We start from the raw sequence: 22,496 nt of genomic DNA, 5'->3' as shown, positions 1-22,496 counted from the left end.
AACAAAGAGAGAAAGACTTGTAGAAAGAAAAAAAAGACCACTTTATTAATAAATTAAAAAAAGCACGCCACGAGACGAAACGATTGTTTGCCGTGGCGGGGCGGACAGCGGTATGACAGACAGAAACTAAACTTTTTGCCCCGCCAATGCCGAGATTATCCTGTGGAAACCGTTCTAGAATTCGGCTAGAAAAGACTTGATTTGGTAGGCGGTGAGAAAAGAAAAAGCCGTTGGAGTTACCCGGTATCGCCATAAAGTTAAGCTTAATGGCATTGTTAATGTAAGTGAAGAGGCTTAATAGAATGGTTTAAATGGTTAATAATAGAAGCAGCATCTTGTAAGTTGCAATCTACTTAGCTTTCACCAAATGATATCATGAATGTGTCTTACTGAATCACGTCATCATGTCCCGTTGTATCACCCTCCTCCTGATTACCTGATAAACAACAAGACTCTCATGAACCCTCCCAACCACTATTGTTTCTATCTTAGTCTATTCACTTCAGTAAGCAGATTATCCCCATCTTCTCACAGCATTTCAAAAGTCCTTGAGCACTTTACAATAGTTCCTCCCGCCACTTACCCTCGAACCTATCACCATCGCCCCGGTCCTGGCTTCACCCCCGCATTTGTTTGTCCTCCCTTGTAGATCTTATCTTGACGAGCTGTCTATCAACATGGGTTGAGTGAGCACCAGTCGATGCCAAGACTTTTGAGTACTACGACCTGCCATTTTCGCATCCTCTACCGACAGGCTAAGTCTAAGCTAGACAGAAGCTGATGTTGCCTCTTGGAGTAGAGATGATGAGTGATTGATCATTGTAATTGGTCCATGTCATGGCTTGTGTACATCTTTTTTATCTATATAATGAAGGGTCTGTCGCATTTGGGTTCTGCTCATCAGAAACGTTGAGACTCAGTTGGTCATTATGAAGTTCTTCAACGCTTTGCTCTACGGAGCTCTCCTCTTCTCAGAGGTGTCAGCTACCAAAAAGTTGACGGCTAGCCAAGTCGAAGGCGACATTAAAAAGTCCAAGTAAGCAAGCCTTTTCCTATTCAGTCTTCAGTTGGCCTAACAAATATAGGCTTCGAAAGACTCTGGTAGACCTCAACAACATTGGCAAGAAGAACGGCGGCTCCAGAGCTTTCGGACTCCCAGGCTACAAGGCTTCGGTCGACTACATCTACAAGGAGCTCAACAAGCACAAGAAATACCTCGACACTCATATCCAACCCTTCAACTACACTTTCGAGCAGACGAGGGATATCCAAGTGCGAGGACCTGACGGCGAAGATGTCTATGTCATCACTCTCATCTACAATGTCGGCACACCTGCCGGTGGTGTGACTGCTCCTCTGGTCCTTGTGCCAATTGACGATACGCGCGGATCTGGATGCTTCGCTGATCAGTGGGAGGGTGTCGATGCCAAGGACAAGCTAGTTCTCGTCAAGCGTGGTGCGTGTGCCATTTCAGACAAGCTCAAGCTCGCAAAGAAGGCGGGTGCTCGTGGAGTCCTTCTCGTTCACAACGCTCCTGGAGAGGGCATCACCAGTGCTACACTCAGCGCCGAGAACCTCGAACTCATTGTTCCCGTCGGTGTCATTCCTCTTGAAGTTGGAACTGCCTGGAGAACGCGCATCGAAGGCGGCGAGTCGCTCGAGGTCACTTTGCTGGTGGACTCGTTCTACGAGACCCGCGAAACCTGGAACATCATCGCCGAGACGAAGCAGGGTGATCCTAAGAACGTTGTCATGATGGGTGCTCATCTTGACAGTGTCCAGGAAGGTCCTGGTATTAACGATGATGGTAGCGGAACAGCTGGTATCCTCGAGATCGCCAAGTCTTTCACCAAGTACACTGGTTACAAGAACAAGGTCCGCTTCGCTTGGTGGGGTGCTGAAGAGTAAGTAGACGAATGGCTCGCTCATTGACCATTGACTGACACAATTTATAGGAGCGGTCTTGCTGGCTCTTACTTTTATGGCGAGCAATTGACTGAGGAAGAAGCCGATAGCATCCGATTCTACTTTAATTACGACATGATCGGTTCCCCTAACCCCAAGTACTGGGTGCAAGCTAGCAAGCCCGCTGACAGAGTCGGTGGTGATATCCTCGCTGCTTGGCTTCGCAAGAAGGGCAAGACAGTTGAGTGGGAGTAAGTGCCAAACATCTTGGACCTCTTTAACCACAATACTTACAGAACACAGGGAATTTGGTGAATCCTCCGACTACGCCGCCTTTATCGCCCTCGGTATCCCCTCATCCGGCATTTTCACCGGCGCCGACGCAGAGACCGACCCATGCTATCACTTGGCCTGCGACACCATCGACAACATCCACTGGGATGCCCTCACCCTTAACACCAAGACTGCTGGTCGTGCTGCTGCTCAGTTTGCGCTTAGTCTTAAGGGTGTTCCTGCGCGCGACAAGACTACTCCTAACCCCAAGAACAAGAGAGCTATCGCTGCACGTTTTGAGCAGTGGCAGAAGAAGAAGTCGCTTGCTAGCCACTCTCACAAGTGCAACCACAAGACCAAAGAGGTTGTTTAAGTATGATGTGTGTTGAGTTGGGGAGGGATGAGTGATGATGAGATGAGATGATGAATATTCGTGTATATAGTATATTTACATGTTTGAGTATTATTTTGTGATTAATAAATGTTGTTTTAGGCATTATTTCGTGTCTCGTAAAAGAAATGCTCGCTCGCTTGCTCGTGCCATCATAAACGCCGTCAACCACCATCATATCACTCAATCGATTCATCCTCCTCCTTCAGATTCCCCCCATTCCACAAGTGACGGTTATAATTCATCGTAACACACTAATTTCTTAAAGCCCATACCACAACGTAATCATCACCGATAAGTCCGAGGAAGATTCTCTGGCTTCCTTGGGTTGGGGATAGGAATAGCCCTGTAGGTGGGAAACTTTGGTCCCCCAGGAACTTGCTCTCTGTGCGCCGCAGGAGGCGGATACTGCACTGGCGTCGGTCGACTAGTAGGAACAGGCACAGGCCTCGTCCAGTTCTCATGCGGCATCACAACCGACCAGTCATCCTCAGAACCAGAGTAGCTGCGATAACTCCTCCGTCTCTTGACTTGCTTCCTCGGTCGACGACAGCAACAGCATATCACGACAAAAGAGAGGAGAAAAAAGCCAACGACAGCACCGACAATGGCCCCAATCTCTGTGCTGCTGAGACCATCGCCACTGTGCTGCGAGGTGACAGCGACGGGACGGTCCGTGGCTGCAGCCGATACCACGCCTAGTGTGACGTACGTGGTGTAAGTTGTCGAGGGGAGCTCAACAGTCTGAGTTATGACCTGAGCCTCTTGGCGGATGACCATGTGGGGAACAACCATTGTGAAACAAAAAAGTGAAGGTATTCACAGAAAAGTGCAAAAGAAAAAGGAAAGAAAAATCTGGGGGCTGTAAAGTCTTATTTACAGGGAAACAAGAATTTCAAGCCTCCTGTCTCACACAACAGGCAACCATTCCGCAAGACATATATAGTCTGCTGATGCTGATGCCCCTTTGAGATGGGACCCCCAAAAGTTATCTGCAGCCCGAACTGGAAATTCCAAGATGCTGTATAAGATTACTAACCAGTTTGGTAGAGAAAAGGAACTATCGATGTAACTGTATCTGCATACGTTGAATGGTCAGTTGGTACATGTTGACCAATAGTAACTAGATGTGTGTTGAAGAGGGGGTGTGGTGATGCAGGCTGAGCCGGGCTGCCAAAGCTAACAAAAGATGACTGCGTCGAATTTGCCTTTTTTTTGCGCGGTTTTTGTCTCTTATTTCTTGATCCTATTGCTGTTTGGTGGTTCGCGAATGATGTTTGTGGGTAGTGTTGTCTGTTGATGACTATATCGGCGACAGGTATTACTACCAAAGTACCGACAATGATGCAACTTATAACGAGACTTGGGGATACAGATAGTTTGTCTGTTTGTAAGAAAAGAGAAGAAAGCCTTCATGTTTACTGGATAATGCGTTTCACTTGTGGACTCTCTTGAACTTGGGCGAAGGAGACAGGTAATGTCAGGCTGACTCTAAAGATAAGCGAGACAGATAGATCGTGATTTATGATAAGCTGATGTGACAAGATCTCATCCGAAGGCCAAGAACACCAAACGATGGGAAAATGATTGCAGATGAATTAGCTCTCCTGGACGGCTATACACTGAATTGCCCATGGCCCTCTCTAATGGTGTCTCTTGTCCTTCTTGGTCAATACAACAAGAGCCATCTTGTGTTGTTCGTCGCAAAACTCAACCTCGAATTTCTCCTCGATAAACTGGACATCCCACCCATCATCTATCGTCTCTCTGGACCAGTAAGTCTTGCATATCTCTTTCCACTCATACTTACTCTCATACCACTCCACCACGACCTTTCGAAGATTAGGCGCACAGGTTTCAGCTTCAGCAAGAAATTCCTTGACCAAAGTTTCAGTATTGCATGGCCCAGGCTCCCAGTAGGTGCCAGGATGTTGGATTTCGTTGTACAGATAGAGTGTTTCGATCGAGGTTGGTAGAACATGACCGAGCTCGTTAATCATCCTGGGGCCGTGTATGAAGTCCTCGTTATCGACTCCAAGGAGATCATGACAATCAATCTTTAGGTGTTTTAGTTTTGTGAAGTCGCGGAGTGTTCCAATGTATCCCTCGCAATAGCTTTCGAACTCAGTGTTTTTGTAATTGAATGTTGAGACGGCAAGTTCTTCGAGATCACGTCCATGCTCTCGAAGAACGTCTCCAAATCCTGTTAGATCAACATGAATATCGTAAACTGGGTCAGGGGGAGCGGGGCTGTCTTGATCGTAATCGTCGTCGTCGTCGTCGTCACTACCATAATTACTTCTATCCATGTAACCATTAAGACCTCTATCTAAGGCTTGGTCAATGGCATCCTTGTATGTAGCCTTTTGATAAATATCCGCCCAGTCGATTGACAGACTTTTCAGCTTGGGACAGCGCGTCATGATAGATTTGAGGGTATCGGCGTCTATGACCGTCTCCTGGAGATCAAGACATTCCAAGTTGCTCTGATGAGTCGGCCAGACGAACTTTTGCTTCCCACCCATGTACCAGTCGACGCCAAAGGTGCGCAATGTCTTGAGATTTGGGTTAAGAAGGATTGGTTCGATCGACCAGGCTGCGACGAATCCGGAGCGTATGTCTTGTCCCCTGAGTCGAACTTCTTCCAAGTTGGGAAAGAGGCCCTGGTTTACAGACATGTTCCCCACAGCGTCTGTGAGGGCTTGTTGGTTAATCTTTTGTTCGTCGGGGCTGTAAGACAAATCTCTCTGATCGATAGAGCGGTCTCCAATATACCTGATTTTGTGCCATAGAATCTCGACGTCAACCTCCAAGCCCAACATGCCACTCATCATCCAGTGTCTATTAGAGTCGTAGTTGGTCATAGTGTAGTCGATAAGCTGGACTTGGGGCGTGTACAGCGGGAGGAGAGAATCAACACCACCAGAACAGAAGAGACGCGTCTTCAGGCGGCTTGCCAGACTCGGCTCTAGATTCAAGTGATCCAATGCTCTCTCAAAATCGACGTTCTCTCTATATCCGCTTACTTCCACCAGCTTGAGCGCGCGGATGTTTCCTGCGAGAGTGGGATTGCTGTGTAGTGTCCTTATGAGTAAGTTAGAGAGACTTGAGCTTGACTCTCGTAGACTAAAGCGGTCTCTAATCGGGATGGACCGGTGTAGTAATTGTTGGGCGATACGTCGAAACTGACGGTTCACGAGACAAAGTGCAAGCAGTTGATCTCGGTCATGTTTTTTCCTTTCCCACCTCTCCCCAGTCCACTCAGCATCATTATGCCAGCCCTTCCGCGGCATGGGGCACTCGAAATGAGAAAAGATGTAACTCCATATTTCGTCTGTTATGTGCATTGTGATGAAGTAAATTACTCAGAGGTAAAGGATGTGCATTGTGATGAGAGTAGAGGTAGAGAGGTGAAGGTGATGAGAGTAGAGGTCAAGAGGTAGGTTGGGAGTAATAGCCCGACAGTTCCATAGAAAGCACGAGCCCCCGCACACCATTCTATACCGCCTATTGGTAGGTACAGCCCACTGTATCTGGTCACCGCTGTAATAGCAAAGTACTAAGCTAGTACCCGTTGAGCCCGAGATCTAGACCTAAAAGACGCCGCTGTATTACAGTGAATGACGCGCTATATCTTTCGACGCAGTGCCCAGCTTGCGGTGCAAATGAAGAAGGATATTCGTATGCCTTGGAAGTTGTAGTTACTAGGTATTTGAAGATATTCTTAGTATTGTATTAAAAACACGGAAATTATATGTTACTATCTATAATACATTAACTATTATGTAGCCCAGAGTTGTATAAAGAAATTCTCAAACGAAGCTTGCTCAATCATCAAAACTCGCCATGAAAATTATAAAACAATTCAACATTCCTCTCACAACCACACCTGAAGACCTCCCGTATGCAGGCCTTGAACAGACGTCGTATGCGCTTCTCAAAATCCACATCCTCGTCTTCTAGTTCAAAACCAAGCATAAAACACCGGACGATGAGCTGCCAGCATTCCTCGAGATACCGGTCTAGCTTGGCCTTGTTCCCAGGGTGAAATGGCTTCCCGTCTACAGGCAAACTTCGTGTAGGGATATACTCGGCTTTTGAGAGAATGCTGTCGACTAGTTCTGTCGGTAGACCCTTTTGGCCAAGCATCCATCTGACGTGAGGGATGTCGTTTGTGTGAGGTTGATAAGAGGCTGGCTTCTCAAAGTTGAGAAATTCATCGTAGGTCATTAGCCCGTATGGATAAAAATCCAATTTGTAGGCATAAGGATTGATGGGCTCCGAATCTATGTCCCATTCGAGATCCCTGTCACGCATCCGGGACACATAGGAATCATCTACCTTGAGAGTATGCTTCCATCGAGATATGTCATATGGCCTTGGATAGAGTTTGAACTGCTCGTCTTGAATGCCAAATATGTCCCTGTGAGGATATGTTGCAATCTGGCACCCCGAGGATATCGTGCAAAGCCGGACAGCCATCTGGTATGACCCCAGGGTGCGGTAGTCGTCGATAGGTGAACCGTCGTCGGCCTGCCACGTTTCCGGAAAGCAGTAGAGGATATTGAGAGTCAGATACATCGTGACAGCATATTCGCATATCATATTCCATCCCAGAGTTAAACCCTCACAATAGCATGGACCAACTTCCCACCACTTGGACAAATAACACTCATCCGATGAGCAGACCTGTAGTATGGGGTCCATTTCTCCGAGTAGTATCAATGTCTTGACGAAATTCAGATTGTGATATGCTTCGCTGTTGTGCGCGTAGAACTGAAAACAGTCGTTGGGATAGTAATCTCGTTGGAAAGCTGCGAGTTGACGCTCTTTGAGCGGCAGTACGCATTCGCACTTGTCGGATTCATTGACATGTGGACATAGTAGTCCTTGCTCAAATTTGTTTGATATAGAATCGTCTTCATCTGTGGAATACCAACGTCGGACTATTGGTGTGATCTTGTCGACCAGTTTGTCTGACAAAATGACCTGTTTCTCTGGGAGTCTGTCATACTGCATTCGTACACTGTCGTCTTGTTTTTCACCACTCATGCTTCTTAAGAAGATGCCAGCGTCGAGAGGGTCGTATTTTTCAGGGTATTTCTCGCGCTCTAGTCGCGCATCAGAAGATGCACTTTTGACGAAGGCGTCGAGAAATTTGGATAACTTTTGTCCTGTCTCTGGTTCATCTCGTGGGTGCAGGTTAAAGGCATCATGTTGACAGTGGTTGGTAGGCTTCAAGTCAAAGATTGAGGCCAGGGTTTGCCAAGGTAGTCTTTCTGCTTGATAGGCCATTTTGTATACGAAAATGTTGACTGCAACGACAATGATTGATGAGGGGATCGTGAAGCATATATACTAAGTGTCGAGTGACTGCGCCGAGCTGAGTGGACTACGCCGTAAGCTAAGGTGTGAATAGAGGCATGTAACGTGCCTAGCAATACAAGAAGGATGCGCTTGCAGGGGGAACGAGACAAATACGAAGAATACTGTGAGTCACATCAATCAACACGACGTTGAATATTATAGACAGTGAAATATACCCTCGTTTTAATTATTTTAGTGCCTAATTAGAAAGTAACAAAGAAAGAAAGAGCCAAGAAAAGTTCTAATTAAGAAAGAGCAAACAATTGGATGCATCGTGTATTGTCCGTTCCTTTTTTACCCCACCACTGCCTTCCTTCCTTCAAATACACCAACGCTCAACCAAGACTCCTCGAACATCATCCAGTACATCAAAGTCAAGACCATCTTGACGGAATGCGACAATAATCATGTCAAAGTCACGTTCCAGTGCTTCAACTGTCCAGTTTGATTCGGACAGGCGCTCGATCTGAGGCACAGCCTCCTGCGCCACCAAAGGGTCAGCCCAGGCGACGTCGACCTTGTTTGTCTTTACCAAGCTCTTGGCCAGCTCAAGACCAGGAGAGTTTGCAAGATGAGATTGCCCACGCTTGAAGCCGACCCCGACAACGAGAACGCGGGGCTTTAATCCAGGATAGTCGCTGTTGCAAAGACGCGAGACGGCGCGCTGCGCAATCTCAGATGGTCGGGCATGCATCTTTTCAGCAGCAGCCCTCAGGAAGGGAAATTGGCTGTTGGATAGAAGATACCACGGGTTGACAGGAATACAATGTCCACCAACTCCCAGACCTGGTGAAAAAGGTAGATAGCCAAAGGGCTTAGTGGAAGCTGCGTGACAGACCTCGTACGGGTCAATGCCGTGTGCACCGCAAGCGTCGGCCATCTCGTTGGCATAAGCAATACAGACCATACGCTGGCAGTTTTCGTACAGCTTCATCATCTCAGCGACTTCTGGCTTCGATACAGGAACGACATTGTCAAAACTCTTAGAGTAGAGTCGAATGATGGCATCCAGCGACCCAGGCACAATGTCGTCAAGCCCAGACACGATTTTGGGAATGGAATGCGCTGGTGGTTCGACCCGGCCAGGATCAACGCGTTCTGGAGACATGCCAGCATAGAAGCCGCGTTCTTTGGCCAAGGAACCAAGAAGAGCTCGTGTCATTCCCACGGCAACTGAACTCTCCACGACGACGACTGCACCCTGGCGTCCATACAACCTGACGACGTTGATGGCACTTTGGAGGAAAGATGAGTCGATGGTTTTGTTGTCAAGAAGGAGAGTTGGCACCGAGATGAGAAAGTGAGTGGCCTCGGCAAGGTCTGAGGCTTTGCTTGTGAATCTCGCGCGACTGCCAACAGGTTGCTTTTGAGTCAACTGCAGTGTCCTGGCTTCTGATATATCGTATCCAAGGACATCATGATTCCTCGAAAAGACGTCGACAAGATGCTCACCAACATAACCAACACCGATGACAGCCACAAGTGGTTCAGCAGTTGTGTCAATACAGTTTGTCACGACGTCCTGGAAAGCATCTTCAGTCTCAGAGATCTCACTGGGAGGTGTGATGTCGTAATATTCTCTGCTGGAGAAGTTCCATGACTTTGTGTCTGACTGGTGGCTAACAAAGGGTAGCCCCTGGACAAGGAGACTTTTTGAAAGAACCTGGGTCATGATGGTAACGATCGACAAGGTAGCGAGTGAATGGAGTGGAGTGAAGAGAGATCCGGAAAAACCATTGGGGCTCAACAGCAGCATATGTATCCATCCAGGCAACTCCAGGCTCGTATCAAGGATATCGATCGACTCGTCCAGACATCATAACACATACAGACACACAGCCGGTTTATCCAGAGCTGTGCCGTCTTGTCTCTCCCCACGTCAGCTCAGTGCCCGTACTGAAAGGCGTCAGGCCTCAAGTCGAAGGGACTTTTTTCTCAAGCTACCTCGATACCCCTAGAGTGGGAGCTTGGCCCCAACGACTGGAGTACTTGCTGCCCCTGACCAGCTTCATCATACGAAATGCATTCGACCAGGCAGGATCTTCACATCACCCCAAACAACATCCCATCTACGTTTGTGAAATCACAACGAAACCCGAAACTAGTAACCGCCACCTCGCAACTCTGCCTAGAAAAGAAGGAAACCTTGCTCAGAACCATGAAAGCCTCACAGATTCCTTGGTCACTTCCCTGTATGCCATGCAAGGACTCGACTAGACTGGAAACACTGCATCTATTTCAGCTAACGTGCCTGAACTGTCATTTCTCTTTTAGCTCAACTCAAATGTTGCACAGAGTAACGAGGGTTTATCCCAGGTCCAAGGATGATGGATTTGGGTCTTTACATGGAGATGCATGTCCAAAGTGGTATCTCTCATTCCCGATCGATTAGCGCGTGAGGATTCGTCCAGCCGCGCGGAAGCTCACATAAGAAGCAATTCCAGACTATCTTGAACTGATACAATTCATTCCAAGACTTTGATCTGAGACTTGGTGGTTTCCGATGAGACATAGCTCAAGCTTGCGGGCTGACGAGTATGACTTTCCGATGCCAAGACACTCATGCAGATGTCCATGATTACCAATTTATCCGCAAATCCATTTTTAAATCCGACAGAGGTCGATCGGTACATGAGAGAGCCATGGCTTAGACCCCCCTGTGATACCGGTCAAGACGGAAGAGCAACCCAGGAGCAGATCTTCGATGTGCATAAAATGTGGCGCCCAGGGGGACATGCGGCAACATCAACCCGACAACGGCAAACGGGAACGATCATCAAACTTGGCAAGGCTGCCAATTCGTTTTTACAGGGAATGGTGACACAATAATGCTGTAGTTCAGCTGAAAAAAGCATGTTGGCAGAACACGTCAATCATTCTTCTGCCCGAAAGCATTAAGCTCAAGATTCCCTGCAGTGTTCCCAAGGAATACGTTTAATCCAATGCCAATATGAGGAACCTCTTGTTGATTGGATGAGTTCAGACAAGCAGCTTACTTTTTGGACCTGTTGTAAAGTGTGGTACAACGACACACAAGAAAGAAAAATAGAAACTGGTCAATCAATACGAGTCTGCCAAGACCAGTCGGATAATCGGACTCGAAAGCTTGAGAAAAAAAAGAATGGATAGCTGCATGTGCCTTGCGTCTTTGTTTTCCCAGGAATCATATTGCTTCTCAGTCACTCATTCTTCGACTTGAAGCCTTTTACCGGCCGATAAAAAGGTCCGCGGGTGATAAGTGACAGTCTTATCAGCAGCTACTTGACAGTGACGAATTTATTGGAAGCAGGCTGCAATATCATCTGCACATTGGAAGTATTCTCCACTGTCGTATATGCCCAACGCATGGTTTACTCGAAAGAAGAAAACAATAAATCAGAGACAGGCCTCACCTGATGATGGCTGGCGGCTGGTTGTCAATGTTGCTTCGACGCAGATCTCTACAGTCTGTCTATCTATGGTGGGCATGGTCTGGGATGGAGGTCCAGGATATCGGACTAGTACATCCAACACAACCTGGCTGGTTGTAGCCTTCTCGTGTTCACCCTATGCAAAGACTTTTGGCGTTCGATACGTCTGATAGTTTGAAATTAGTTATTGTTTGGCTGAAGGAAGCTGCAGTCATGCCCGGCCGGCCTGTCCAAGTCAAACCCATGTAGATAAAACTCTGTCTCCGCTCGACGGGCTTCATTACAATTACAGTTCGGCCGCTCGCATCTTCCTTCCGTGCTTTACAATCATTTTTGCATCATTCGTTTTGCATCCGTCTTTTTTGTTCTCATTACTGCATTTTCACCATGAAGAACAGCTGTTCCATCACCCTTGCCTCCCTGCTGTTGCATGCAGGGGCTGCTCTCGCAGGACCTGTTTTTGCAGTCGACGACATTCTCTCGCCGCGGTATTCGAAGCTGAGAAAGCGTGCTGAGTGTGGTCCTGGGATTGGCTCGTGCAATCCTGGATCCTGTTGTTCAGAGAGTGGCTTCTGCGGAACGACGGGAGACTTTTGTGGTGGCTCGGCTTGCCAGCTCGACTACAGTGATTCTTGTGATACTTTGTAAGTCGTTTTCCCTCAATATTGGAATCGGAAATGGGGAATTGCAAAGTCCGAGCTCTGCAGCAGAGCATCAAAGGCTGACGTTGGACCAGTTTCGGACCGAGTGGAAGCAGTACCGAGAGCATTTCTCGACCCAAGATTGGCAGTGTCCCCTATGGTATGTGCTGAATGCCTCGCACCATCGTGATGCTTACAGGATCTCTGTAGGAAGCATCATCAAGACTTGCACTACCCCTGGTGTGGTTGCTCTTACTTTCGATGATGGTCCGCTCACTTACACCAATGACATTTTGGATCTCCTCGACTCGAAAGATGTCCAGGCCACGTTCTTTGTTGCTGGTAACAACAGGGCCAAGGGCCACATGGACGACTCTTCAAACCCATGGCCTGCTGTGATGAGGCGCATGTACTCTGCAGGCCATCACATCGCCAGCCACACCTGGACCCATCGAAACCTCAACACGGTCAACAGCACCATCCGAACTTCTGAGATGATCTACAATGAAATGTCCTTCCGCAACCTGTTTGGCTGGATCCCGACTTACATGCGTGCCCCGTACCTCGAGTGCAACGCTGGATCGGGTTGCCTGGCTGAGATGTCCAGACTCGGATACCATGTCGTGGACCAAAACGTCGACACAAAGGACTACGAGAACGACAGTCCCCAGCTGATTCAAAACTCAAAGAACAGGTACTCTGCGGGCATCTCGACCAACTCTGCCAGTAACCAGTACATTGTCCTGGCTCATGATGTTCACGACCAGACCGTGCACAACTTGACTTCGTACATGATTGACACAGCCCGCAGCCGCGGATACAGGCTTGTCACTGTCGGAGAATGTCTTGGTGACCCTCGGGCGAATTGGTACCGAACTGCCTCTCGAGACCGGGATGTCACCAGCACGTCGACTGCGGCTGCTACTCAGACTGTACCACCCACCACGGTGACCTCAACCAGCCAGGCTACGGCTACAGGTGGACTTGTCATCTCGCCCGACCAGAGATGCGGTGGTGACACTGGCTACACTTGCCAGGGGTCAGCATTCGGTAGCTGCTGTTCATTCTATGGTTATTGGTAAGCTTGTTTTCCTTTCTTTTTGCCTCCCCGGGTACAGGATCACCCTTGTTAACGTTATTCTTAGCGGTTCGAGTGCGAGCTACTGCGGAACAGGTTGCGACGCCGACTTTGGTACATGTACCCCCCCTTTAGGTGGTGGTATCCACGACACTACAAACGGCGTCTGCGGCTCTGAAGTCAATGCGTCGTGCAGAAACTATGGATCCAAGACGTGCTGCTCTCAGTACGGGTACTGGTAAGCAACGGCTGTTATCGTAAGATGAATGAATGTCACTGACAATTACCACAGCGGTAATAGCGCTACTCACTGTGGATCTGGATGTCAAAGTGGCTTTGGTACGTGCACTTGAAGAAGTAGAAGAACAATCTACCCGTCAATAGTGTGATATTTCGGGAGGGGATCCATCCCGGTGTGACTAGGACGGGAGAGGCTTGCGGAGGTTTGGGTAATACGACGGAAACGCTACTTAGTATTTACTTTCTTATCCTTGTTACGAAGGATTAATGTGTCACTCTGTTGGCACGTATTATAGGCTGAGATGATTGACTGCTTTAAAAGTTAATATACTATACATGACTTGAACGGGATTATCTGTTTGATGTTGACTCAACTAATCTCGATTGATCAACATGAGTTTAATTCTCTAGTTTGTATTTGCTTTCTCAACAGATTGCCGATCGTCATCCATGATCTGATGTCTTGAACTCAAAACATACGTGGCACGGCCGCAAGCAAAGCATGCATATACATAATGTCACTCGAAAGTTCCTTGTGCTGGACTTGATCAGTAGTGACTTACACTGAGAAGGAAGAGAAAGAAACAGAAAAAAGTCGTATTAACGCGTCATGACTTTGAGATATATCCTAACTATTGTTTCACTTCTCTGCAATGCATCGTCCAAAAATATAACCGTTCAACCAACCATTACAGAGTCCAATGCAGTTGAGGGGGGTAGACTTTACAGGTTCACAGATGAAAAGAAAAGGACCTGCGGGCTGGTATTTACGGTGACGGCTGCGACCCGAAGGGTTACACAGCGTATCGGGACCAAGTAAAATAAGCAAATATCCGTCACACACGAGGCAGGATAAGAGACAGGGATAGTGATGGACTAACAGGGATAAGATCAGGTACAAGGGGGAGGCTAGTCTAGGCAAATCGGGTAGCGTAGATCATGGTGCAGAACCAACAAGTCAAAGAAGGGCGGGAAGAAACAAAAAGTGTGGCTTGCATATTTACGTGTTTGACCTTTTTTTCTTTTTAAATTCCCGTATAATGTCACTAATGGTGTGGGCTACTGCAGGTCCGGGGTATGGCGAGACGAGACGAAGTTAGTGAGGAGGCGACGTTGGACTAGGGGAATAAGCAGGACATGACTTGAGGTTATTCTTGGAGTACACTATCAAACTGTTGTGAATGCAACTCTGAGGGTTACAACCCGTACTTGGAAACATGTTATAGTTCAAGACGAATTTATATGTTGATGTTTTATGCCCATCACTTACACTTACAAAGCTAGAGACTCAAACAATGGTATTGTTCTATACAATACCCATATCTTCATTACCGACTTTTCATCTTGTCTCAATGACCAGTCACTCCAACCCATGAATCAAGATCATCTAGACAACTTCCTATTCAAGACTCGAGGACCATAGCTGCCTTACCAGACTGTATTTAACAGTTGTCAATACATAAATGTACATATCAATAGTTTGACTATAAACCGTGGTGTAAGCCGTGCTGATTATTGCGTCTTTCGAGTAAAGATCGCGATCATCGACAAGCTTGATCCCAGCGAACACGGAGCCAACGCATACCTACTCATGGTATGTACGGGTAATTTACCCGTATTATACAGCCGCGAAGTGGAATCCAGTTGAGTTGTAGTTTCGGGACAAGGAAACAAAAAAAGAAGAAGGATCGGCAGTGACACCAAACCAGGGGTTATCAGATGGGCCAGCATCCTTGACTGCATACTCTCTCCCAGCCAAGGAAAATTCTAGTTTGTTGGAAAAGATCCCTGGAAACGAATCATTCTCTTCCTTGCAAAAATAGAACTTTTGGAGTAAGCTGAAGTTTGTGTGAATACGCAGAGCTGAAAGGCAAGGAATCGTTGTCGTTGTCGTCGTCGATCTCTCAATACTTGCTTACTATCCTATCATGAACGGCACGTTTTGTCTATTCCACAGAAAAGAAAAAAGGAAAAAAAAAACGCCTCTTCTCAGCTAGTTCAGTAAAAGAAACCAAGAGGCGTCGTTGCATATCCCGTTTTTGGATCAGCCGTATGTCGTTGTTCTTGCTTCTCTCTTGATCGTGGCGTGGGAGAAAGCAAGTTTGGGACAGAGATTGAGATGCATAAGGCGGCGGCGGGGAATACCGGCCACCCTCGTATCGTATTCTCTTTTTTTGAGCTGTGCTGTTGTGCTATGCTGAGTGTCCTAACAAAGTTCTATGGGGGAGAAGAATTGGGAAACAAACGGTTAGTTTGGTGAGGCGCATCCTGTATCCGTGAGGAGCAAGGTACATACAGTACAGCAATTCACTAGCTAGTGTGATGAGGCCTGATTATTGCGCTTTGTTGTTTGTACAGGGGTTTAGTCCTGGAGGCGAAACTTTTCCTTTTACTTTGGTTGTTGAGGTAGACATAGAATCTTGCTATAGCTTCATTATCCCCCCCGGTTTTATCTGTTGTTTTCTCTTGAACCTCTGGCAGTTCATCACTCACTTGTCTTTTCTTGGATACCAGTGTTGAAGGGATTCCTTCGCTTGGTCTTTGGCCTTGTCACTCGCTTTCGTCTCTCGTTATTATCCTCGACTTTAGTTGGAAAAGTCTTGATATCGCTTTCATTGATACCGTGAGTATACCTACATGGAGTTGTATATACTGTTCATGCACTAATGGTTTCAGATTCAATCCTCTTGTCAACCATCAGCATACAACATGGCCAGTCGAATGCCTACCAGTGGACACAGGACGTCTTCTTCCTCTTCGGAGAGAGGAAACATGTCTGTCCAGCAAGGAAAGAAGCCTTTTGTTCCAGGCATGTCAAGCGATAACTCTAGGCCATCCACTTCTCATCCTCAAGTACCCCCGAACCCTCTTCGACCTGGATGGACCTTGTCTAGAGACTCTGTAAGTTACATCTACTTCAACCACAATTCGTCCATATCTAACATCCTGTAGTCTGTCGTTCGAGGCATCAATGGCGACTTCCATCCAGGCGCGCAAACCCCCATGTCGGGCATGACCCATGCATCATGGCTCACAAACAACGGCAACGAATCGAACCTCTCTTTCACCTCGTCCATCATGCAAGAAGAAGCCAAGCTACGTTGGGATTCAGATGAAGAACTCAAGAAGATGTCCAAGAGCATGCTCCGTCTTCAGAAATGGAGTCTCATCATCGGTCTTGCTGGCATCAACGGTGCCCTCATCTACATCGGTTGGAAGTACTACCAGGTGTACTACTTCTTCCTCGTCCTTCTCAGCTCCAACACCGTCTTGCAGTCCTTTATGTGTATTTGCATCATCCTACACTGGTTCTGTACACGTGTGCTGTGCTTCTGGTGGCGACCCAAGGAGAATATCCCTGCTGAGCCAGAGAAGATGGTTCTTCTTTTGCCTTGCTACAACGAGACATATGAGGAGTTGACGCGCTCTCTCGATTCTCTGATTGCGCAGAAGCACATTGATAACCACCCTCGTGTCATCTTTATCGTTGTCGACGGCAATGTTCGAGGACCAGGCATGGAAAAGACCACGCAGGAGTATCTTCTCCAAGACATCCTCGAACCAGGTCCATCACGAACATTTGAGAACGGATACCGTGCTCGCGATGGCCTCTTCATGCCTGTCAAGACTCAAACTGGTTTCTACAAGGGAATTCCCTACGTCTTTGTCGGCAAGCGTTACAACCAGGGCAAGCGAGACAGTCTCTGCTTCGCGCGTTCTCTCTTGTACCACTTCAAGCAGCGCTCCGAGAATGTGGTCACCATGTTCAACAATGACTTGTTCGAGTACGTTGGCAACAACTTTATCAACGCTGGTCTCGACGATGTCACCTATCTTTGCGGTATGGACGCCGACACTGTTTTTGACGAGGACTGTATCTACGAGATGATCAAGGAGATCCGCAAGAACCCCAAGCTCGTCGGTGTTTGCGGTCACGTCTGTGTCGACTTTGACGGTAGTAACTGGGGCTACTGGTCTCTGTACCAATCCGTCGAGTATTCGCAAACTCAGGGTCTTCGTCGTATGTTTCAGTCGCGCATCACTGGAAAGGTCAACTGTCTTCCTGGATGTTGTCAGCTCATTCGTGTTGACGAAGCTACGTTTGGTGATGCTGTTCTTCGCGAGCGTTTCGGTTACTGTCCCAAGCCCAACGATATAATGACACAGCATATCATGGGTAACTACTCCGAGGACAGTATCCACGCTTCCATCATCTTTAGTCTTTTCCCTGGCAAACAGACGGCTCAAGCTCTTCGCGCCAAGGCTATGACTATTGTTCCTCAGGACTGGAAGGTCTTTCTGTCCCAGCGCAAGCGTTGGGCTTTGGGCAGTATCTCCAACGAGTTCGTCATGATCTTCCGTCCTGGCATCATCCTCATTGAGCGTCTCCAGAGTCTGATCGCTGTTATCACCTGGGCCATCACACCTTTCATCATCGCTGCCTTTGTTGAGCTTCTCATGGTGTTTGCCAAGCGTGGTAAGGAAGTCATGCAAGATCCCGTCTTTCTCGGTCTCATCTGTGTTTTGTTCTTCCGTTACGTAAGTTTCTTTCATTTCTATGTCCCATACTATAAAGACTAATTATTATTTACAGCTTTACTCTTTCTGTATCGGCTTCTGGCTACCGCGCAACAATCTCGAGCGAGCACAGTACTTTGTAGGCTACGTCATGCACTTATTCACGTCACCATTCATGAATATCATCATCTTGGTCTACTCTCTCTTCCACTCTGATGACTTCAAATGGGGCAAGACTCGTGAAGTTATTCGTGGTGACAACGAAAAGGACACTGATGATGCTGGTGGCCGAGGAACACACTAAACAACAATGCAATTGAGTTGCATGTCACTTTCACTTCTTGGTTTCAATATTGAATTTGGATGTAAAGATTAGGGGGTGGGGGAAAAGTAAATGGGGGCTTGAGCATACGATCTAGCCGGACACATATTAATGTATATTCTTACACGTCATGATAGAAGGATCTGACTCTTGGGTTTCAAGAGAGAATATGAGTACTACTATTAACTATTAGCATGCACCAATTGAGACTTGATTGAATTTAGACGACGATACTTGGAATACGTATATGCTTGATCAAGAGAGTTGCCATGACATACTTAATACATCGTGATTCTGGTGGTTGTAAATGAGTAATGTCATTTCACCTAACTGGCATTGAGACAGATAATTTTCAATCTAGGTGAGACCATCATAATATCTGTATAATAACTTCCATTTCTGTTATAAAATAGTGGCTTCAATTCGGCTTAGACATACAAGTCGGAGCTCCTCCCGAACCAACTCCGAACCCCCGCAATGGCTTCTCTCTTCGTTACAAACCTCAAATAAACATTCCCTCATCAACTACACTCTTCATCATCAAAAATGTCGCTACCAATTCTAGATCACTTTGCAATTCTGGTTTCATACCAAACCCTTCAAACCGTCACAGAGAACCTCAAAGACTCTCTACTCGTCATCGACGGCGGCGCCCACGCAGATGGTCTCACAGTAAACAAGCTCATTCATCTCGCCGACGGAACATATCTCGAGTTCATCGCTTTTGTCGAGGGTGTCGACCCTGAAAAGCGTCGCGCTCATCGTTGGGGAAATCTTCAAGAGGGCAAGATTGCTGATTGGGCTCATACTCTCAACAGCGAAGCCGACTATGCCGCTCTTCAAAAGAGAGTCGCTGATGCTGGGAATGGGGTTACGTACGGTGATCTCACTTCTCTTCAAAGACATCGACCTGATGGTGTCTTGATGAAGTGTCTTGTTTCGGTGGCTCTTAATCCAGAGGGTGGTCGAATCTTTCCAGGGACGATTCCTTTTTGGTGCGTTGATGAGACGGAGAGGCATCTGAGGTCACCATTCAAGGCTGATGGTGGTGATGGACTACACGAATACACGAAGCATCCTTCTCATGCACAAGGTGTATCAAAAGTCACCGTTCTACTACCAGAGAAGGACATCGCAACATATAAATCTGTTTACGACGCTATTCACAATCAAAAGGCTGCTGAAGGAAATGAGTACTCGTGGCCATATGATCTCCCTGCTGGTCCCAACGCGGGGAGCAACAAGGTTGTTCTATCGACACTCGAGGGTGGAAACGGCAAGGCGGAAATCAAGTTGACCCTTTTGGGCACAAAGGATAGCCCCAAGTCTATCGAGCTTCTCCCTGGATTGACGGTGGACTTTGAACATGCGGTATAGATGTATACAAATAGAGAGATGAAGGGACTTTTGTTTATGTCTAACCACTGATGAAGAGCAAATACAATTCTCTCATTGTGAGCCCTCTTCTTTAGCAAGCAGTAGTTGCATCTAGGATCATATGCAGCATCAGCTTACATCCCTTCTTGGACTGGTGTAGGTTGAATGCGAGATCCTTCGAGACCGAGGTGCCGATTTCTAGGTTTAATACATGAAGCCACGGCTATCGGGTCATGAAATAAGCGCTAATGGTACAGTCAACACTAATAAATCCATGCCCTTCGATTGTCAGCTTTATAGGATGCAACAGCAGAGCATTGGGTTTGGGGATCATGCCGTTCTACCGAAGCCATATATAAATTGGCATTGACGCACCTAGAGGTCTAATGATCAATGTAAACCTACCGTGATTACTTTTTCTTCTATCAATACAACCAAAATGACTACGCTCTATAAGCAAAGCATCCCCGTTCTGGTCAAGTACCTCAAGAACCTTTCCTTCATGCTCCAAAAAGGCGCCAAGTTCTGTGAAGAAAAGAGTATAAAACATGAGGACATGCTATCATACCGTCTCGTATCTGACATGAGAGGGTAATTCCAGTCCCGCGTCAAAAATTATGAGCTCCAGCTAACGTTTGTTTAGTCTTCCCTTCCAAGTCCAATCCTGCTCCAACACAGCCAAATTCGTCGCATCACGTTTCGGCGCCCCCAACGTCACCATCTTTGAAGACAATGAAGAAACCTTTGAACAACTCCAAGACCGCATCGCAAAAACAGTCGAAATCTTGGAGAATGTTGACCCGGATCTCATCAACGGCAAAGAAGATGTCGAGATCCTCATGGAGTCCAAGATGGGCACTTTTCGCTTCACGGGGGAGAGGTATATAAACGAATACGTCATTCCAAACTTTCACTTTCATCTTACTTCTGCATATTGTATTATGCGTACTCAGGGTGTTCCTTTGGGTGCTTTTGATTACTTGAAGGATGTTTTTGAAAAGGTTTGAGTTGAGTTGAGTACTAACTAATGTATGCAGACAAGAGAGGGTATTCATCAAAGGGGGGCGGGATTTGTCCGCGGCGGGAATTTCCCTTAAACAGCTCAGCTCAATTCAAATAACTTGGTAGACTTACAATTGAGAAACAAACAAAAAACATTTTATAAAAAAAATACCTATTTACGATATCTCAAAATGTCTGAACCACCTTCAACTCGAGTGCAGACCCCAGATGTCGACTCCCTCCCAGCGGTGCGAACCGCCCACGTCCAATCCCTCATGGACCGTCTTCGCAGCAAAAGCCCCATCTACAACTTCATAATGGCCCCAGCGCAACTCATGGCTACAAGCCAAGGCGTCGTCATCACACGCATGACACTAAACGAGAATCACCTAAACAGCAGCGGAAGCCTACACGGCGCTGTATCAGCTACTATCATCGACTTTGTCACTGGTCTGGCCATCGCGAGCTGGGATCTGAGGGAGACGACTGGTGCGAGTGTGGATATGCACATTAGCTACGTCAGCACGGCACGTTTGGGGGATACAGTAGAGATTATCTCAACGGCGGATAAAGTCGGTGGGAGCGTTGCCTTTTCGTCGATAAAGATTTTCAAGGTTGAGGCGGATGGGACGTCGAAACTTGTTACGCATGGACAGCATACCAAGTATGTCAAGACTTCACAGCCAAAGGCTTCATCGGCATGATGCAAGGAAGAAGCCTGAAGAGAATAAAAGACGTGTTTTTAGTTCGAGCTCCGGAAACACCTTGTGACTCAGAAAAGGAAAAAGACCCGAGAAATCTTTCTGTTGATTAAGATGCGAAAATCCAATAGCTCTCTTGAGCTTGTTCCTTATGGTCCCAGTATTCCATCTTTCAAGCCAACTGCGTATAGCAGCCGAGTATATCGCCCATAGTATTACAGTACAAAAGAGAAAAGAGGTCCAATACGCGCCAGCACATAGATTCTGCTTATTCGGCACGCGAGCCGCTGCTGTGACGGGCGCGCTTTCGGGTGCTGCTGGTAGCAGGGTGCATCTTGTCGTTGCGCTCTCTCTTGAGCTTGTCGTCCAAGACACGGGCTGACAATGATTAGCATAAACTACTTCCACAAGAATATCATCACACATACTGAGAACATCGTATCCGAATTGGGGGTGCTCCAAGCACAGAGCCTTGAACTCGGCCTCGGCCTCGGAACGGAGGGTGTGCGAGCGCGTAGCCCAGAAGCTCGCGACAGGAGCGCGAATTGTGACATCGTCGTTGTTGGTAAAGGCGTAGACGTAACGAGCGTATGCGATCTCGCCCTTGGCTGTCGAGTTGACGCAGTGGATCTTGGAGCTGGAGAGTGTCTTGAGACCGTCGACGCCAAACTTCTCGGCGAGCGTGTAGATGCGGGCGTGCTTGAGGAGCTGGTCGCCGCTGTCGTCCACAGCAGGAATCGCGGGGTCGGTCTCGAGGACGCGCTGGCCGGGGATCTTCTTGGGGAAGTACTCGCCCGTGTAGAGGTACTCGAGGAAGCTTCCGACAGTGTCGATGTCGTATTCGGGGAGCTCAATCTGACGGGGCTGTGGGGGGGGAGTTAGAATGAATCGAGTTTAAAATGTTGGTTCACTAACGCTGCCGTCCTCAACAAAGTGGTCGCAGATATCCTTAAAGTAAGGACTTTGCATCAAAAGGCCCTGATGCGCTGAGAGGATAGACTGATCACTTGAGCCGATGAGGAGAGTGACGATAGGGCTCGAAAGGTAATTGGCAAAGGTAATTCGAGGCTGGGCGACTTCAGATTCGACAATCTCAAGCGCTGTTTCGTCTGCATTCTCGTTCTGCTCGGCCTCGCCATTGTGGGTGTCTTCTTGGGTATTCTCTTGTGATGTCTCTTGGGTGTTCTGGACGGTCTCGGTCATCTCGACGTCGCCGGTAGGCTCCACCGAGTCCTCATGCTGATCGGAAGGCATGACTTGGATACTGAAGG

At 47.5% G+C, this 22,496-nt stretch overlaps 10 protein-coding genes across 10 annotated transcripts; 6 read left to right on the top strand and 4 right to left on the bottom strand.

Moving 5' to 3' along the window:
• Window positions 1-929: 929 nt before the first annotated feature.
• Window positions 930-2,551, top strand: FPOAC1_010248 (uncharacterized protein; the record flags this gene model as incomplete). Its single annotated transcript, XM_044854642.1, has 4 exons — window positions 930-1,036; window positions 1,086-1,904; window positions 1,956-2,156; window positions 2,209-2,551. The coding sequence occupies 4 exons, from the start codon at window positions 930-932 to the stop codon at window positions 2,549-2,551; spliced, it is 1,470 nt and encodes a 489-aa protein (XP_044701955.1).
• A 306-nt stretch (window positions 2,552-2,857) lies between these two features.
• FPOAC1_010247 (uncharacterized protein) lies at window positions 2,858-3,364 on the bottom strand (the record flags this gene model as incomplete). Its single annotated transcript, XM_044854641.1, has 1 exon — window positions 2,858-3,364. One exon carries the CDS (start codon window positions 3,362-3,364, stop codon window positions 2,858-2,860), a length of 507 nt encoding a protein of 168 aa, XP_044701954.1.
• An 848-nt stretch (window positions 3,365-4,212) lies between these two features.
• Window positions 4,213-7,864, bottom strand: FPOAC1_010246 (uncharacterized protein; the record flags this gene model as incomplete). The annotated part of the gene is made up of 2 exons (XM_044854640.1): window positions 4,213-5,653; window positions 6,459-7,864. 2 exons carry the CDS (start codon window positions 7,862-7,864, stop codon window positions 4,213-4,215), a joined length of 2,847 nt encoding a protein of 948 aa, XP_044701953.1.
• Window positions 7,865-8,255: 391 nt separating this feature from the next.
• FPOAC1_010245 (uncharacterized protein) lies at window positions 8,256-9,608 on the bottom strand (the record flags this gene model as incomplete). Its single annotated transcript, XM_044854639.1, has 1 exon — window positions 8,256-9,608. The coding sequence occupies one exon, from the start codon at window positions 9,606-9,608 to the stop codon at window positions 8,256-8,258; it is 1,353 nt and encodes a 450-aa protein (XP_044701952.1).
• Window positions 9,609-11,733: 2,125 nt separating this feature from the next.
• On the top strand, window positions 11,734-13,418 carry FPOAC1_010244 (uncharacterized protein; the record flags this gene model as incomplete). The annotated part of the gene is made up of 5 exons (XM_044854638.1): window positions 11,734-11,990; window positions 12,083-12,147; window positions 12,198-13,065; window positions 13,133-13,303; window positions 13,358-13,418. 5 exons carry the CDS (start codon window positions 11,734-11,736, stop codon window positions 13,416-13,418), a joined length of 1,422 nt encoding a protein of 473 aa, XP_044701951.1.
• A 2,596-nt stretch (window positions 13,419-16,014) lies between these two features.
• FPOAC1_010243 (uncharacterized protein) lies at window positions 16,015-18,127 on the top strand (the record flags this gene model as incomplete). Its single annotated transcript, XM_044854637.1, has 3 exons — window positions 16,015-16,206; window positions 16,258-17,844; window positions 17,900-18,127. 3 exons carry the CDS (start codon window positions 16,015-16,017, stop codon window positions 18,125-18,127), a joined length of 2,007 nt encoding a protein of 668 aa, XP_044701950.1.
• Window positions 18,128-18,691: 564 nt separating this feature from the next.
• Window positions 18,692-19,522, top strand: FPOAC1_010242 (uncharacterized protein; the record flags this gene model as incomplete). Its single annotated transcript, XM_044854636.1, has 1 exon — window positions 18,692-19,522. The coding sequence occupies one exon, from the start codon at window positions 18,692-18,694 to the stop codon at window positions 19,520-19,522; it is 831 nt and encodes a 276-aa protein (XP_044701949.1).
• Window positions 19,523-19,961: 439 nt separating this feature from the next.
• Window positions 19,962-20,529, top strand: FPOAC1_010241 (uncharacterized protein; the record flags this gene model as incomplete). The annotated part of the gene is made up of 2 exons (XM_044854635.1): window positions 19,962-20,113; window positions 20,166-20,529. 2 exons carry the CDS (start codon window positions 19,962-19,964, stop codon window positions 20,527-20,529), a joined length of 516 nt encoding a protein of 171 aa, XP_044701948.1.
• A 186-nt stretch (window positions 20,530-20,715) lies between these two features.
• FPOAC1_010240 (uncharacterized protein) lies at window positions 20,716-21,228 on the top strand (the record flags this gene model as incomplete). Its single annotated transcript, XM_044854634.1, has 1 exon — window positions 20,716-21,228. The coding sequence occupies one exon, from the start codon at window positions 20,716-20,718 to the stop codon at window positions 21,226-21,228; it is 513 nt and encodes a 170-aa protein (XP_044701947.1).
• Window positions 21,229-21,493: 265 nt separating this feature from the next.
• FPOAC1_010239 (uncharacterized protein) lies at window positions 21,494-22,479 on the bottom strand (the record flags this gene model as incomplete). The annotated part of the gene is made up of 3 exons (XM_044854633.1): window positions 21,494-21,603; window positions 21,654-22,089; window positions 22,141-22,479. 3 exons carry the CDS (start codon window positions 22,477-22,479, stop codon window positions 21,494-21,496), a joined length of 885 nt encoding a protein of 294 aa, XP_044701946.1.
• Between the last annotated feature and the right edge of the window lie 17 nt (window positions 22,480-22,496).

The sequence above is a fragment of the Fusarium poae genome, chromosome 4 (assembly GCF_019609905.1).
Source record: "Fusarium poae strain DAOMC 252244 chromosome 4, whole genome shotgun sequence".
NCBI classification, from domain to species: domain Eukaryota; kingdom Fungi; phylum Ascomycota; class Sordariomycetes; order Hypocreales; family Nectriaceae; genus Fusarium; species Fusarium poae.
The sequence above is the reverse complement of the archived record's forward strand: the minus strand, read 5'-3'. Positions and strand labels throughout refer to the sequence as shown.